The following is a 16,719-nucleotide window of genomic DNA, read 5'->3' on the forward strand; positions in this document are numbered from 1 at the left end:
AAGTGAACATCTGGATGGGCTGGAGGCATCTTGTTAGCAGCCTTGCCTGCTCTGTGCACAATGCCTATGGTTCCCTCACACCCCTGTCAGTGGCTAGCAGTGGCCTAGCAGTTGGATATCAGGACTGGGTGCCAGGAGATCCTGGTGTAAGATGCAAAAAAAAAATCGCTTTGGCCTTGTTGGGCCAGATTTACACATGCTGCTCTTGTGCAGGGAATGCTCGTTTCATTTGTCATTTTGTTTCTAGTTTTAAAACATTACCAGGGATTTCTAAAGAATGTTGCATGGGATCCTGCTCAGGGTCAGCTGCTGGTTCCTGTGCACTTTATCTCATGCTGGTCCAGGACAGTGAAAGAGACTGGATCTGACTTAAAGTTCCACTGTCACAAGATATTTTTAAAAGCTTGTTGTGGGTTTTGAGTGAGGGTGCCAGCTTTTATCCATTTTAAAAGCAAAAAAATCTGATTTACTTTTGGATTTCAAACCTTCATTTCATCCTGTTCTTTGCTCAGTGAAGTTCTGTTGTTGAAGTAAATATGCAAACATGTGATTTGTAATTTATTTTAGTTTCAGAGCTTGAGGTATACTCAATGTAAATTACCAAGCAGTTTTCGATACTTTTGATGATTTTATTCTTAAGAGTTTTAAGCTCTAATAACCAGTACGTGTTTGATTAGGTGCTGTGCTATAAAGTCAATTATCCTGCAAATGTAACTACATGGGGTAGCAGTTCAACTAGAGGCTGCTGTAACTTCAGTTACAATGAAAAACAAATTACTAGTTTAATTATATAGAACATGTTTTTTTTTCCATTGCAGAAAATGAGGTGCCAGTGTGACATGATTTTTACTGCACCACTGAGCAAGAATAAAAGGTTATGATAATTGGGTGTGTTATTAGAAATGCTTATTTATTTCTACAGTATGTATAAAATATCATTTGAATCATGCACAGCAACACTCGTCGTGCGTCTTGAGGGAATCAGATCATCTCAGTGACAAAAACAATTATTCTTCATCAGTTTTATTAAAGGATTAGGCATTCAGTAACCCAGTTAATCATCTTACAACACAACACAATGACACTTTTCTTCCCAGATGCATTTTTAAGAAGATAAAAACACCCTTTGCTTTTAGGAAGACAGGTGAGCCAGCTGACCAGCTAGGTGAGTCACTAGACTATGTGTCAGGCTGAAACATTTAGCTCAAAACCATGGATGTAATTTTAAATCTGGCTTTGCGCCCCCCTCGGTTAAAGCTTACTTGAGTCTTTGTGATTGTTTCTCCCTATAGATGTATAGTACTATGATATAGTAATATAATATTAGTACAGGAGCCGTAGCTCAGGTCATGGATGGAGACTGAAAAATAATGCATGGATGCATTATTTTTCAGTCTCCAAGCAGTTTTCTATTCTGGGGTTTGGTGTGGGTAGAAGCTGTCTGGGTTACTTGGGAGTGCTGGAAATGGAAACAGTTGTACTCTGTATGGAGAAGTAGTAGTCATAACGTCAATATCTGGTGGTGCAATCTGTGATTTTAAACAAAGGTCTTGTGTGTGTGTAAAGCCACAAGGGCAGCTGATGCAGCCACTTTCAAGTCTGCTATCTAATTAAAGCGGGCCAATGCAATTAGCCTAATTTACTGTGTTTTATTATCCACTACGTGAACACAGCACGAAGGGTCTGAAATTTCAATCACTGCATCGCTGGCTGAGCCGTGGTGGTGCGTCCAAGTGTGTTCAAGTCGAGAAACCGAAACTCATATGCAAATAACCACAATTACGCCTCCCTCATTTGGCAAAACAAGATCTCAATGAATATTTGTATATATCGTAATGGCTATCTCTGATCTTTATGCAGACAATGTGGTCATGTCGTCACCCCCTGGGTAATTTATTTGCTAAGTGGATGTTTGTTTACTTGTTTGGTTACTTGTTACTTGAGAAATGTACTGCATTATTATTTCATGTTGTTTGTACAGCAGGCACAAGGACCCGGGCAAAACAAGTACAGGAAAATTGATTTAATGGAAAGAGTAAAGTAGTCTCCTGTTTCATTAGTTTTGGATTAGTTCGGATTCATTTTTCATATTTTACCTTAGTGAAATGAATCCATCCATCCTACAGTATCTCCTGCAGAAACACTGCTGTTGCAAACTACAGCAACACTACAGCACTTCCAGTGTAGTTTATTTAGCATCTTCTTTACAGCACTCCCTTGCGTGTGTTTCCTGAGGTTGACTGCGTCCTCAGTGTGGTACAGTCAGGATTGGGCCACAGTAACGGCTTGCAGGCAGTAGGCTTGGTATTTATATTGCAGTTTCACGTGTGCATCAAATGTGAAGGTGCATTCTTGCTACTGGGACTATTCACTTCTATTAAAGCTGTGCTTTTTCTCTTTGTTGGAGCCTCCACCACAAGTCTTTTTTGTATGGAATTATATACAAGAAAATAGCTATTTTGTATTGCATTGAATTGCATTGCATTGTACTAGTGGTACACGCCCACATACAATAGCATTCAATGCTGCTGTGCCCTTGAACTGAGAATAAATGAGGCCGATACATCGGGCTTGCAGGTAAATGAGAACAAACTGAGTACCTGGAAAGCACTGAACCTGTGTGGAATTTCTGGGTCTCTCTCTCTCTCTCTCTCTCTCTCTCTCTCTCTCTCTCTCTCTCTCTCTCTCTCTCTCTCTCTCTCTCTCTCTCTCTCTCTCTCTCTCTCTCTCTCTCTCTCTCTCTCTCTCTCTCTCTCTCTCTCTCTCTCTCTCTCTCTCTCTCTCTCTCAGGATCCCAGGGTGTCAGGTTCAACAACATTACTGGGGAGTTGGTTCCAGACTCCCACAATTCTCTGTGTATCACTTGTGACCCCTGGTCCTTGTTTATTTTTTCAGGTCGAAAAAGTCCCTTGGGTCGAAATTGTCTATACCTTTTAGAATTTTGAATGCTTGAAACCCGGGATAATTCTGGTCGCACTTCTTTGCACTCTTTCTAGAGCAGCAATATCCTTTTGGTAGCAAGGTGACCAGAACTGAACACAATATTCTAGATGAGCTCTTAATAATGCATTGTTGGCCTTTTTTTATAGCTTCCCCACATTGTCTAGATGAAGACATTTCTGAGTCAACATAATCTCATAGGTCTTTTTTCAGTATCTCCCATATGATATTTATAATGCACATTTTTATTGCCTGTGTGCAGTATCTTACACTTTTCTCTTTTCTCATTTGCCATGTGTCTGCCCAGTTCTGAATGCAGTCTAGATCATTCTGAATGACCTTTGCTGCCGTAACACTGTTTGCCACTCCTCCTATTTTTGTGTCGTCTGCAAATGTAACAAGTTTGCTTACTATACCAGAATCTAAGTCATTTATGTAGATTAGGAAGAGAAGAGGACCTAATACTTATCCCTGTGGTAGTCCACTGGTTACCTCGCTACATTTTGAGGTTTCTCCTCTAATCAGTATCCGACCAAGCAAATAGGTTCTTCAATTTTCAGTCAGTTCTCAAAATCTGACAATGGGATTAGGATCACTGCACTCAGAACAGCGGCAAATGTTGAAAGAACAGCTCCTGCCAAGTATTCAACCCATACCTTTGTCCACATGAGCTTTCTGAAAAGCCAGCAAATAGTCTGTCAGATCTTTGTATTTCCTTTTCTTTCTTTCTATTCTTTCTACATTAAAACGTTGCTCCAGTTTACTGCTCTGCTGACTTTTACAACACATCCAGTAAACTCTCTGAAAGCATTGCTGTGCTACGGTGTGTCTGTACAAACTACTCATAAAAGCACAGGGCATTTTAAAGCCACACTGTATTGAAATGCACACCCTAGTAAAAGATGACATCAGATGTGTAAAGAATTAAAAGCCCTCAAACACTCTATTAATCCATCAGGAAATGTGCTGTCCCAGTAAAACACATTTGTGAAAATCAGGGAAATAAAGACTGAAAAGTCCCATGCAGTGGCAAAGGGCATTACTCTACCTGTCTTCATATACCATGTCTAAATGAGCTCTTTATTGGTCATCCGGGATCAAATTCTACCTCAATTCCACCCTAACCCTTTGCACTTTGAACCCTGGAGGGCATTGTAAGCTCTTTTGACTGTAGTTCAAATATATATTTGAATGCATTGACCGTTTGTAATTGTCAATGCATTCAAACTTATTGATATAATATTGCGCTGCATAAGCAATGCTCTCCAGCATTGAAGGCAGAGCTCTTGTTCTTTTGTCTTCTGTGTTTGCCCTTTGACCAGTTCTACAAAGAAAAGGTCAATACCATTGTGTATTCAGGACAGGTGCCTGGGATGGTTTAAATCCATGGGGTCCTAACTCGTGCTCCTATCCATCGTGCGGCTGTGTCATCTGCAAGCAGGACTGAGGGTGAGGGTGCATTTGGTTGCCAGCTAAGTGACTCCAGAGTAGGGCAGAGTTTCCCTGGAAAAAAGAAGATACACAATCCGGATTCTGAGTTGAGTTGAAATTTGAATGCAAATTTAACGGAGCACAGTACACAATACGGTACTTTGAAAATGAAGGTCCTGGACACAGCTCACAAAACCAGACCCTTTTCTATATTTGTACTGCAACACTGATTGCGTCCATTTGCAACGTCAAGGTAACATACTTGCAGGTACATTCATTACACTGCAGTTACTCTGTACTTACACTGTTGTTACTTGATTTAATAGAAGTACAATTATATGAGTAGGACAATCACATCCTCACAAACACAGATTTGCAAACTAGCCATGACTAGAGCATGTGATGAACTTTACTAAATGGTGACTACAGTGTAACTATGTGCAGTTAATTGAACTGAGTCCCATATACTTTTCGATGCATGTGTGTAGGGTGTCAGTGTAATAGGAGGTCTGGTCTGGGCGGGAAGCTGTTCCATACATGGGATGTCATAAAATGTGCAGAACCATTTGAACACATACTAAATGATGACTAGTTGGTCTCTCACACCTTGATTTAGAATACACAAAGTTTGTCAAGTACAGTATGTGAGAGACATTTGAATCCTCTTTCTGCCCTTTAAGTAATGGAAATGAACCAAACCTTTCTCTGAAATCCCAGAGGCAAGCTCCTGAATTAAAGGGAAAGAGCAGCGAAGGCACGGCATGGGCCTGGGATTGAAGACAGCTATTGTAGTGACTGGAGGAGAAGCAATGAGATTAGCGCTACCCCCCGCTTCTGAAGTTTAAGTAAATAACAGGATATGTGACAGCTGGTGACTGCAGAACCTCGCAGCTCCAGAGGGGTAGCAAGACACAGCACGATGCCTGGAATATTAAAAAACATGCCCTTTATTATTGAAGGGAGTGGCTTCTCTTCTCCAGTACATTTTATTTTTTACCAGGTATAATTTATCACAGTCACGTTACTGTTTTTTTATTTTCATTTTTTTTATAGAAAAGTAAGAAAAAAAGTTTCACTTCTTAACATGATGCATATTAGACCAAATAAATCCATCCTGCATTCACCAAAGCACCATATCAAGTGCCATCACACAGCAATTTATTTTACAAAAGCTCTATTACTTTATGATGGAAAGGGCTGGTAAACACATAGTGCCAGGCTTGGGCAATGTGGAAATCTAATTCCGTTACTGGAGATGTAAGAATTACAGCCCTTTGCACTGCTGTGGCATTTGCGAAATATATACTCCGTTCAGAATTCATTAGATAGGTTCAGGTCAAGGCCAAATAGATATCAAATGACTTAAATTAGCCCCACTAGTGCCCATTGATTTATACTCAACAGTAAATTGCATCTGCCGAGAAGAAACCTTGAACAATGGCTTTGGAGTCTAATTGAACGTCACTTCTGCAGCACCATTAAGACAGTGTGGGCCACAGAGGGAAATATGGTGATTATTAGAACAATGAGGTTTTCCAGAAGAGAAAGAAAGAAAATAAAATGACTCCACATTGTGCAATCCCTTGAGAACTCTTCACCGGGGTGTTTGCAGTGACAGCCCCTCACAGCCACAGCAACGACAGCACTGCTCTCAATAGCAACGGCTTGTTTTATATCCAGCCATTTGAACAGACCGAACATACAGGCTGATGTGAAGATGGAGATCTCCGACAGACTCCCCCCATAGCAGCTCTAAGTTTTCCCAGTGTGGCCGGCTGACTTCATTTAAAAACAATAGGATCTATTCAACTGATCCCAGTAGCAGAGGTTTAAATACCTTCTGGCTGCCAATGTTGGGATAGTCAAACATTTAACAGTAACACATACCATACAGAACATGCATTACTCCCATCCACAGTGTTGCAGGGGGACAGGTTAATGGATACACTTTGGGGTACCTTCTGAACCTAGAGAGAAGACATGTTTGAGAGCTCTTTTGAGACCACAGGGTAGATTTAAAGGGTACATAAGGACCTTTTTTATTTTATTGTGTCACATGTTCCCATGTGTTGCTACAACTGTTTACGTAAGGGGTGTGTATTGTTTTAATTTTTTTTTTTTTGGTAAAAATGTAAAAAAAAAAAAAAAAAAAAAAAAAAAAAAAAATTTAAAACAACACACACACCTTAAGTAAACAGTTGTAGCAACACATGGGAACATGTGACACAATAAAATAAAAAGGTCCTTATGTACCCTTTAAGCTTCTGAGTTTTAAAAAGTGTGCAGGATGTAATGACCTAAACAGAAAATGAGATGCAAAGTGAATCTAAACGAGAGAGAAGAATACTTAAATTAACAGTGAGGCCTTAGTGGCTCTTTATAGGACTTTATATAGCGCATCAAGATCTGGAAACGGAAAAGGCTGAAATCAAGACCCGACATTGATCCTCTTCAGAGGAAGGACATTTCTCAGCGGTATCCTGTGACAAAGCTCTTTATGGTATAAGTTTCATTTCATCGGGTTTTTCAGAACCCTTGACTTTATAAAATGACGGTTCCCGGATCCCTTCAGATTAAATTATTTTTATGCCAGCTATAGCAACTGGAAAAAAAGTCATTATCGTTTAGAAGACTGATTTTAAAGAAGGCATCCTATAACGTGTCCTGTACCTTTTAAATACTGGAAACCGTATGCAGACTTTGTATTCGCACTGTTCAGATTTAATGTGTTCCTGAGCTGACCCCTGATGGGATTGGTGTTTCATTTATATTGCATCAGATTAGCGTCTCTCTCTTCGGATCACAGCAGGACATCTAGACTGACGAACACTATGCACACACAGACAAGTAGGATACCGTTATTCTAGACATCTCTGCAAACACTGCTGACTGTTCCCCAAATAGCATCGCACTGTCTGTACGGGCTGCGGCTCTGTACCGTGCAATGCGTGTGATCTGTGTGACTTTGAATGCGAGTTACAGAACAGTAATGAAATCCAAACCGTGTCCACGCATTGACCTCCCGTTTCCTGAAGTCTGAGTTCGGGAGCATCATGCGTTTTAAAATGTATTGATTTTTGAGCATTTTATTTTAAAGGAATTTTAAATGCGAGAGTCAGATTATGTTGATTTTAAAAGACTTCATTAAAGAAGAACGCATTCAACAGAAATGCGCAGTCAGGGTGTGCAAGGAAGAAATGAAACCACAAACATAGATGTGTCTGAAGCTGAGGGAACGCGAAGCCCCTTTGTGGCTTGGAATTTGCTGTACCGCACACCTGGGGAGACCTGGGCTTTGATGCTGCAGTTGCTTCAAACTTGTCCCTGAAAAATGTTTGTGTTCCCTCAGCTTTGGAATTATACACAAACCTTACGCAACCTATTAGAAGCTCGTTTAAGAATTCATATACTTTACTGTAATGTTTGTCTTGATAATACGTGGTGTACTAAAGCATAGTCTAAAATAATTAAAATTAACACCGTTTAGAATCGGTTCCATAATTCCTATACATTTTATTTTAAAGAAAAAAAAGACAACCGCAAGCCCAGCTCCAGACCAGCTATTTGTTCCACCAATTTACGCCAGACTAAATTATTACATGAAGTAATTAAACCTTAATCGCTGTCTTAAACGAGTTAATTACAGAAACTATTAAACCTGCAGCGAGATGGCCCTGCAACGCATTGGCCTGTCTTTATTGCTAGACGTATTAAATCTATTCAGCTCGGAGCCCGTCACTTTTCATAACTGGAAGTGGATCAGTAGTGTACAAGGCCCTAGAGACAGGAGAAAGCGGGTACTTCATTTGTTTAAAGGTCTTGAACTGTAGCATTTTCCACTGAACCAGAAATTGGTTAGCTCTGATTTTTAACAGGCAGCCTACATTCTCCCAGCGGTAATGCTGCTTAAAACGACTCCGCCATTCAAATCAGATAAAGAAAAAGCAGACGGATTTGTATACCCACTACATTTCCGTTTCAAACAATCCTTACTGTTCGTGTTACTTTATTATCAATTGCAGAATCTGTCTTTATGTTCTTCAGAAGCGAAGGCTTGAAAATGTGCCACTTCCGCTAATGGCCACTAGGGGGCACTAGCAAACTGTTCACTAATACAGAGACAAAATTCCAGAGAGATTGAATGCTTTACAATTGAATATCGGGTTTCATGTGGTCAGAGAATAATACACATGACATGCCCAATACATTCTAAGCATAAAGATGTGAACAAATAACTTTCTGTTGTCCGTTTCTGAATACGAATAATTCAACAGTGGTACCTGTGCGTACCAAAAGAAGAAGCACATATGTGTCAACATGGTTAAAAACAAACACACACACGCATGCATGCATGCACAGAATACACACACCGGCTGGTATCATTGAATAACTGGACATCTGTTGACATGACGTCATTGAGGACGTCACCGAGGAATTCCTCCCTTCATAAAGTTAAAACGATGCGTTCCTGCAAACGGACACGCTTAGGAGGTAGTCGTGGCTGTGAGGGGCTACCCCACTGCAGACACCCCTAATCATAACTAGCCTGAACACAGTCACCTGAGCTCTGCTTGCAGCTCCACTCTATACACTGTTTTGCTGCCGGAACCGCTCTAGCCAGGTAAGCCAGCTGCTAGTTCCTGTGCGAATCAAAGCAGTTAGTCGAAGTAGTTAGCAGTAATTAGCTTAGCAGTGTTGTGTTAACAGCACATTAACCTCAAGGGCTTTGCAAACTGTGCAGTCAACAGGCATGCCTCACTGGCACAATAAGCCTCGTGACGCCCAGCATTAAAACCAGGTTACAGTAATCACAGCTAGAATTTAAAAAGTAACACATGACACCGTGACCCTAAGCACAACCAATACTTACCTGAACGCTGCTAGCAGCTGGGTGTTTTTTTTTTTTTTTTGTATCGGCGAGGCAAAACTCTTCCTCGCAATAAAAATCTCCTGCACATTTGGATTGGCTGTTTATTGAACCCCTCCATAAAAAATATAAAACTAAAAACGCCCCCAGCCTGCTTGTATATTTTCGATTGGTCTTTTGACACGTCAGTACACCCCTCCTCCGCTGTTTTTTTTTTTCTCTCATCGAGAAGTCCTTGCCTAAATTTGTACTCTGAATCAGATATCTGAGGTAAAACAGCGCTGGGAGCTGGAGTGGAGAAGCGGTGCTGATGAGACTGGAGAAAATGCGCGCCTCGGTGCGGTTATTCATTCCAGACTAGGCTACTTCATTTACTGATGCCCACCGACTTCTGATGATGGAGTAGCTGATTAAAATTTAAAATGACAACAGGACACGGACTGCACTAGCAATACATTCGTTGCATTAAACTTTGGTTAGCAGGAGAAGGAGGGACACTCGGGTGACTACACTGCCAGCGTCTGCCAGCGCAGCCCCTCATCATGTTTGCATTTGGAATAGAAGTCCACATACGGGCTACTGCATTGTAGAGGGGTCCCAAACATCACCGATGAGCGGTTTTGTTCAGAGTTGGATTATGTAACGCAAGTACGATATTGGCAGCTTTAAAGTAACCCCATACAGCTCCACGCAGTAGTTCCCTTGTTGTATGCTGGATGAAGATGATCACCGTACGGTTTGCAAACAGGGTCAAGCAGCAGCACCCCCGTCCTGCTTGGAGACTGATCCTCGTGGCGGTGCTCTGGGAAGGTAAGAGGCATACACAGAACTGTCTGTATGCAGAATGGTACGTCGGCTAGTGCGGTGGGCGACTTGTTGCGCGAACTTCGGGAAGAGTAGGCAAAACGTTTCGGATTCTGACTTTTTTAACATAAAATACATGTATGCATAAGGGGAAAATATAAAATATCTTGTCTTACATTTAACTTTTAAAGGAAAATTATAATTCTATTTTACCAATACTTTTTAAGCACGCTCGCAGATTTATATATATATATATATATATATATATATATATATATATATATATATATATATATATATATATATATATATAAATAAATATATAATATTGCTTCCTTGAGTATTTCATTGCTCTAGTAGTTCATCACAATACATTTTGAATGCACAGGGCGCGTTCCGGTCTCCTCTGCCTGGTTAACCCTGTACACGGGTTAGTATGTTGAAGCCGGGTAAGCGGTATTCTAGTAAATCTCATGCAGCAGCTTCGTCGATGCTTTCCTGGAAGGATATGCTGTTATAAATACTCTAAAGCGCTCCGACATGCATCGATTGAAGAGGCGGCGTAAGCCTTGAAAATGCCTCATTTAATAGCAGACATTTTAAACTACTGATTTCAGTAATCAGAAAAAAAAGTATATGGAAACGATATTGTATTTTAAATAACTTTTAATTATTATTATTATTATTATTATTATTATTATTATTATTATTATTATTATTATTGTTATTGTTATTTATTCTTTAGCATACGCCCTTATACAGGGCGACTTACAGTGGTTTAATAATAATAATAATAATAATAATAATAATAATAATAATAATAATAATAATAATAATAATTATTATTATTATTATTATTATTATTATTATTATTATTATCCGCTTCTGAAAAAAACCCTGTATATAGTCCATTGTGAGAATAATATTCATTGCCTTTCGTGTTCTACGTTGCACTACATGTGTTTGTCACATTAATGGACAAATTGTTCTCTTTCAGTCAAGGCTATAGGATGATGGAGAGCTGTGTGCTTCACACTAGATGTTAAAAGCTAATACAATAATAAATTATCTGGTGATTAAACTGAAGCAAGTTTTAGGGTTTGTGCTAAAACGCACTGATATTCAAAACTGAAAAAATAAATACTAATAAAATAACCAGTTCATGGAAGGAGTTAAGACTGGGCCATTTTTTTTTATAAATCAATAATGTGCAATTGATTATATTGAAAGCCTATAAATCTACAGGGATACTAATGCTTTATGAATACAGAGCTTTGTTGTTTAATTTGCAGCTGGGAGTGTGTCTGTTAATGAGTGTAAAATAGACATGCTGAGGTGGTCTGTGGTTTACACTTCATTCTTGGGTAGTTTTTACATTGATGGGCATCAGCTCGTTCTTGTATTCCCATATTTCTTTTCAACACCATGTGCATTACCCAGCTTCTAAAATAGCCATAATGACCTCAGCAAAGTGCACTCTTATTAAAATGGCTGGCATAATGATACCGCTGCCATGTCAACAAAGCCCACTCCTTCACCGTCGGCGTAGAGGAATACGAAGTAAAGCCCCTGCTCATCAATTAAAACATGCAACTGCACTGATTGAGGTTTTACAGGAAGAAGATTAAGCAATGGAGAGAGAAAACAAACAAATAGTAGCATGTAACGAAGACAGCGCATCGATGGTGTACTTACTGGGGTGCATGTGATTGCAGAGGTGACAGGTGTCACAATAGGAACGCTCCTCTCGGACTGTGTTTGGAAGCAGTTTCATATCCATGTAATTATAATGAGAAAGAAAATCATGAAGGGTATTCCAGTCCCCACTCTGCACCCCATGATAACTCACCTTGCAGTAATAACCAGCTTCTTTCTTGAGACGCTGTTTTCATATGTGGATCCTCCATATATTGAAAGGAATAACATGGCACTCATATCTCATATCATGGAGCATGCTTTGTTCAGTCTTAATTGCTTAACACTACAGTAGTTTGCTGTAGCTGAGTTCCACCCATAATAAGAGCTTGGACATCTCTAAGCACTACAGAGACTGCAGGACTGTTTGACGAGGGCTCTCCTGCAGTGATCATGTTGCTATGTCATATGAACACTGAAGCCTGGGCTCGCTAGGGTCTCTCATGATGAGGGATTCAGTACAGGGGACCGCTGCATTGGGGTAGGACCTTCATGGAGCTGTGCTGGGTTTGTGGAAGGAGGCAGCTTATTTCTGTGATATAATGAAGGATGTTTCAGTACATCGTATTGAATGGTGTATCAGAAAGGAACGAGTCCATTGCAAGCTTTTTATTTCCTTTTAGCATTTACAGCTTTTTTTTTTTTTTTAATAAACGTGGAGTCAGACTCTGTATTACTTTATTACTTCATTCCCAGGCTCTCAGGATTGTCTGCCTCTATTCCCAGTGGTAATATAGTCCAGGTTCAGACACAGCAGGTGCCTTTATTAGTTTAGCTTTAAAGACCCCATGCTTCATTTAAAATTGAATTTAAAGCGCATTTAATCCAGTCTTTAATTAACTCCCATTTTTTGAAAGTAGAGCATTCCACATTATTGGACCAACTTAGGTGTTATTTAAAAATGCAAGATGATTCTGAGGAAACTCCCTCACTTCTACAGTTTTTCTGCTCTATTTCTTTGTAATGCAACTTGCATGTGATTTTCTTGTCCGTTAAAACGTTTAGTTGGAGTAACTGAACTCAAAACAGGATTGGCCTGTTTCATAGTCCTATTAATTGAAAATATTTTATTTAGTTTTTTGTAAAATGAACAGGCGGCATGTTTTTCTCTGTTTCTCCCGTAACGTTCCATTCGAAAGATGAACTATTGATTATGTGGACAAAGATTTCAACAGTTTTCAAGAGAAATCTCATCACCACCGCCTCTTCTACTCACCGGACAGAACAGATCAATTTGCAGGTCATCAGGGACAGGACTGCAAGTGATGCCCCCCCATCATGTTCAACAGTGTTGAGCGTGATTGTGGGACCGTGGTGACACTGCCTGTGTTCGTGGTTCGTGGAGAGGATTTAAGCACCCCTGAGTTTCACATTTTTATCAGATGATCTACTGTACCTCTGCTGACAAGCTGCAATCTCTGAATGTTTTCTGTGATCAATGGGTCTGATTATCACCCCACCCATAGCGATGGTTAAATAGACAAGCTAAGGTGAAATTTGGGAAAATAGTGTGTAGAAGGAGGGGTGGGTGGGTGGGGGAATAATCATATACACTCGCGTCTAGATGTTATTACAAGAGTAATCAGCAACCCTCCAATGCATATATGGTGTTTTTCAGCTGTATTTTTTCCATTTGAAAATCCAATCAATATAACTGAATGCCTGTAATACAAAGCGTTTCACTTACATCCATCCAAGTTCAAAATGAGAGCTGTACTTATGATGACTATGACAAATATCAACAGCATGTGCACAACACTGAAGGCATTGAAAAAGACTTCAAGTCAAAACATTTGTAAATTGAGTTTGTTTGAGTGTTTCTTAGAATGGACGAGAATGGGAAATGGAAGAGTGGTATGAGGTGTTGGTGTGTTTAAATGAAAGTTTGACAGTGTCCTGAAACACCTTTTGTGTTGAAGATGTACACGTGGAAGTGGGATATACAGACGAGAGCCGCAGTGATCTTGCATTCCTTGCTTGTTCTGTGGGTGAATGTTCTTCGAAAAACAACCAAAAAATATTTTCAGCATTCCCACTTTAAACTCTTTGAAATTCGTTAGGATGGATACAGTAGGCTACCACACCTTGAGATTATTATTATTATTATTATTATTATTATTATTTATTTCTTAGCAGATGCCCTTATCCAGGGCGACAATTGTTACAAGATATCACATTATTTTTACAATGTACAGATGTGATGCGCTTGCCAATTTCTTTCCTTCATTATGCATCTGGGTATGCATGTGCGGTCCCATTTATTAAAATTCCTCAACTTTGACAAAACAGGGAGTGCCCGAGCTCTCAGTGTATTAACTTATCACAGAGATAACTGCTTTTAGTTCTTGAATCATCACTTCCGGTCTCAGAATAGTAACATTGCCTATGAAGGAAGCTGTGCATTTTACTGTGCATGCTCCTGAAAATATGTAAGCGTGATGATTTTAAGCAGCTCAGACGGACTGAATTTCCTTTCTAAAGTTGTTCCATTCATCGAGAAATAATCATGTCCCAGTTTCCCCCATTGCACTGCCAAAACCTTTTACATGCCCTGCATACGAACTGAACTGGGCGCTATTCATAAACGACTGTGACCTGCCACGGTTCTGGGAATGGTAGCTACTCTTGAACATTTAAAAATAATTACTATAATAAAGACTGTACCGTGTGCTGTTTTACCAGAGTGATATTTCCTGTACAGTATCGTGTAAGCCTGTTTTTATCTGTGTATATTCTTAAGAAATTATACAAATAATCGAATATTCTTTCAAATTGAATTATCTGGGAAAAAAAAGAATAAATCATACCATATTTCAATGAACTAAATCTCTGAGGAGAAACCTTTTCTATCAATAACAGAATCGACCCCCTGACCAGTAGACGTCATTTATACATCGTGTTTTATGAACGGCTGTTGGTTTTATCGGCGAATGCATTTGAAGCGGTGTGTGTTTGCTTGTTCGCTCCAGGGCCAGTGCTGTGTAAGTTCCTGGCTGTGTTTGTCCTGGTACTCCAGCTCATGTAAGGAACTGTTTGTTTCTGCAGCCCTCGTTTCCTGACCCTCTCACTGCAGTTCATGTTAATTCACAGTGGGGTTTAGACTTCAGTACGTTTTTTCAGCTCGACTGCTCGGTTGCCTGGGAGTTCTCAGACATCCCAATCCTCTCACTATAGAGGGTGGCCTTGTATAAATACTGGGGCTAAGTCCTCCCAATCCCACAGCGAGGCTGCGCTACATGGCTGCATAATTCCTACAATGCATTTGTTTTGGCAAACAACGTGAGCTAAGGGCACCAAGGTTAGGTGATCACAGGCTTATCGTTTAAGGGCTGTTGAGACTGATAAAAAAAAAAGAAGAAATAAATAGCTAACGAATACAGAGCCGAGGGTAAATTAATTTAAAGTTGGCTGCCGTTCACAGCTCACAAAGCCGAAGAGTATTAAGCCTGTGGTGGAGACGCTGGTTCTAGTGGGGTGTGACTAAGCTGGGATTGTTAGCTTCAAGCTCAGGCGGATTTATTTTTGTTTTTTGTGTTATTTCCACTTAGGTACCTCTTCAGATGCCCCATAGAAATACTACTGTGCAGTACATTTGCTCCCATTTTTCTTCGCAGGTGCACTTGCAAAGGGGGAATACAAATGTTTTAGCAGCATCTGTGCAGAAGGAGTCAAGGGGACTATGGCACTCCATGGTGCAGTCTCAGTCCTCTTTAGGATCATGCTGCTGTAGTTTACAGAGGGGGCTTGGTACAGATTGCACACACTGACTTCCAGGAGGTTTACAGTAAGGTACGACGCAAAAAAAATGACTAACGAAAAAGAAAACGTCATGCTGCTTTTAAAGATTTTGGCCCGTAAACATTCTTGGATTTGGCAACTGTACTGTTTGTATGCATGACACATTCACAAAGCAGTGCAAGCGAGGGACCATCCCACACAATGAACACTTGACAAGCCTACTCTTTGGAGCAAGGTTATTGCACAGGCAAAGCTTTGAGCTGCTTTTACAGGTTTGTGCTTTGCAAATGCTTTAGGTTACAACACTCTAATCAATCCTTAGGCAATGTCTTTCATCTATAGATTGCTATATTTGGTTCTTGATCTTTTGGGAGTGACATACACAGTGCTGGAGAGTGCAGTTCTCAGGGGGGCTGCCAAACTGAGGCAAGCGCACTGTATCCTTTGTCAGCTGCTCAGCATAATGGATTAGTATTGCTTTTTTTATGAAGTGTGGTGATCAACCAATTATGTTCGTTTTTTAAACAATAACTGACTAGCCTGCTGTCAACAGGAACTCTATTGCCTTGTTCTGGCACGTTCATTGCAATCGATGACTGCTCATTTACTAAACACTACAGTAGCATTTGTCATAGATACAGTAATCTGGGTTAAATTTACATTCTTGCATACTCTAGACGAAGCAATGGGTACCATATACAAGATTCCTATAGCCTGCAAATATGACTGGAGCAGCTCTGAAACCACTTTTGTTTTCTAATGTTGGTCTTTCATATAGGGGCATTCGTAGCCTCACCGTCACTCTGTACAGTAAAATAAATCACTGTTTTGTACAGTAACGCAGCGTACAACTTGACCCTCTGTGAAGCTGAAGCACACGAGCATATAACGAGACCATTGAGACCTCCTCCTGTGCGCCAAACACACTGGAGAACATGGAATACATGTTACACTGAGCTTCTAATTCATTCACAATTAAGCCAATAAATCTTTTTTAATTATGCTTTTTGTCCTTTGTAAAATGTTACTGTTTTTTTTTTTTTATGCTTTCTACAGGATTGCTGTGCAAAGGAGACGTTGCATCTCAAAGGCTTTCCTGTATGAATAAATAAATACGTCTGGTTTTATTTTAAAGACAGCTGGGGGTTGATCATTACTGTTGGTTCTGTTAAATAATAATTGTCTTCTGTGTTATTTTTCAACTAAGGCTATATTATTTTATTCTATTGTTAATCACTTTATGG

At 39.9% G+C, this 16,719-nt stretch overlaps 1 protein-coding gene across 1 annotated transcript in view; it reads left to right on the forward strand.

Annotated features, from left to right (window-relative positions):
- Positions 1–9,444: 9,444 nt before the first annotated feature.
- The window catches only part of LOC117427757 (transmembrane protein 132C-like), a 102,124-nt gene continuing 94,849 nt past the window's right edge, over positions 9,445–16,719 (forward strand). Inside the window, exon 1 of the mRNA XM_034046019.3 lies at positions 9,445–10,048. Within this exon, the coding sequence (XP_033901910.3) occupies positions 9,955–10,048 (94 nt within the window). The 5' untranslated portion in view covers positions 9,445–9,954. The remainder of the gene's footprint in view (positions 10,049–16,719) is intronic.

Source organism: Acipenser ruthenus, chromosome 21 (assembly GCF_902713425.1).
Source record: "Acipenser ruthenus chromosome 21, fAciRut3.2 maternal haplotype, whole genome shotgun sequence".
Taxonomy (NCBI): Eukaryota; Metazoa; Chordata; class Actinopteri; order Acipenseriformes; family Acipenseridae; genus Acipenser; species Acipenser ruthenus.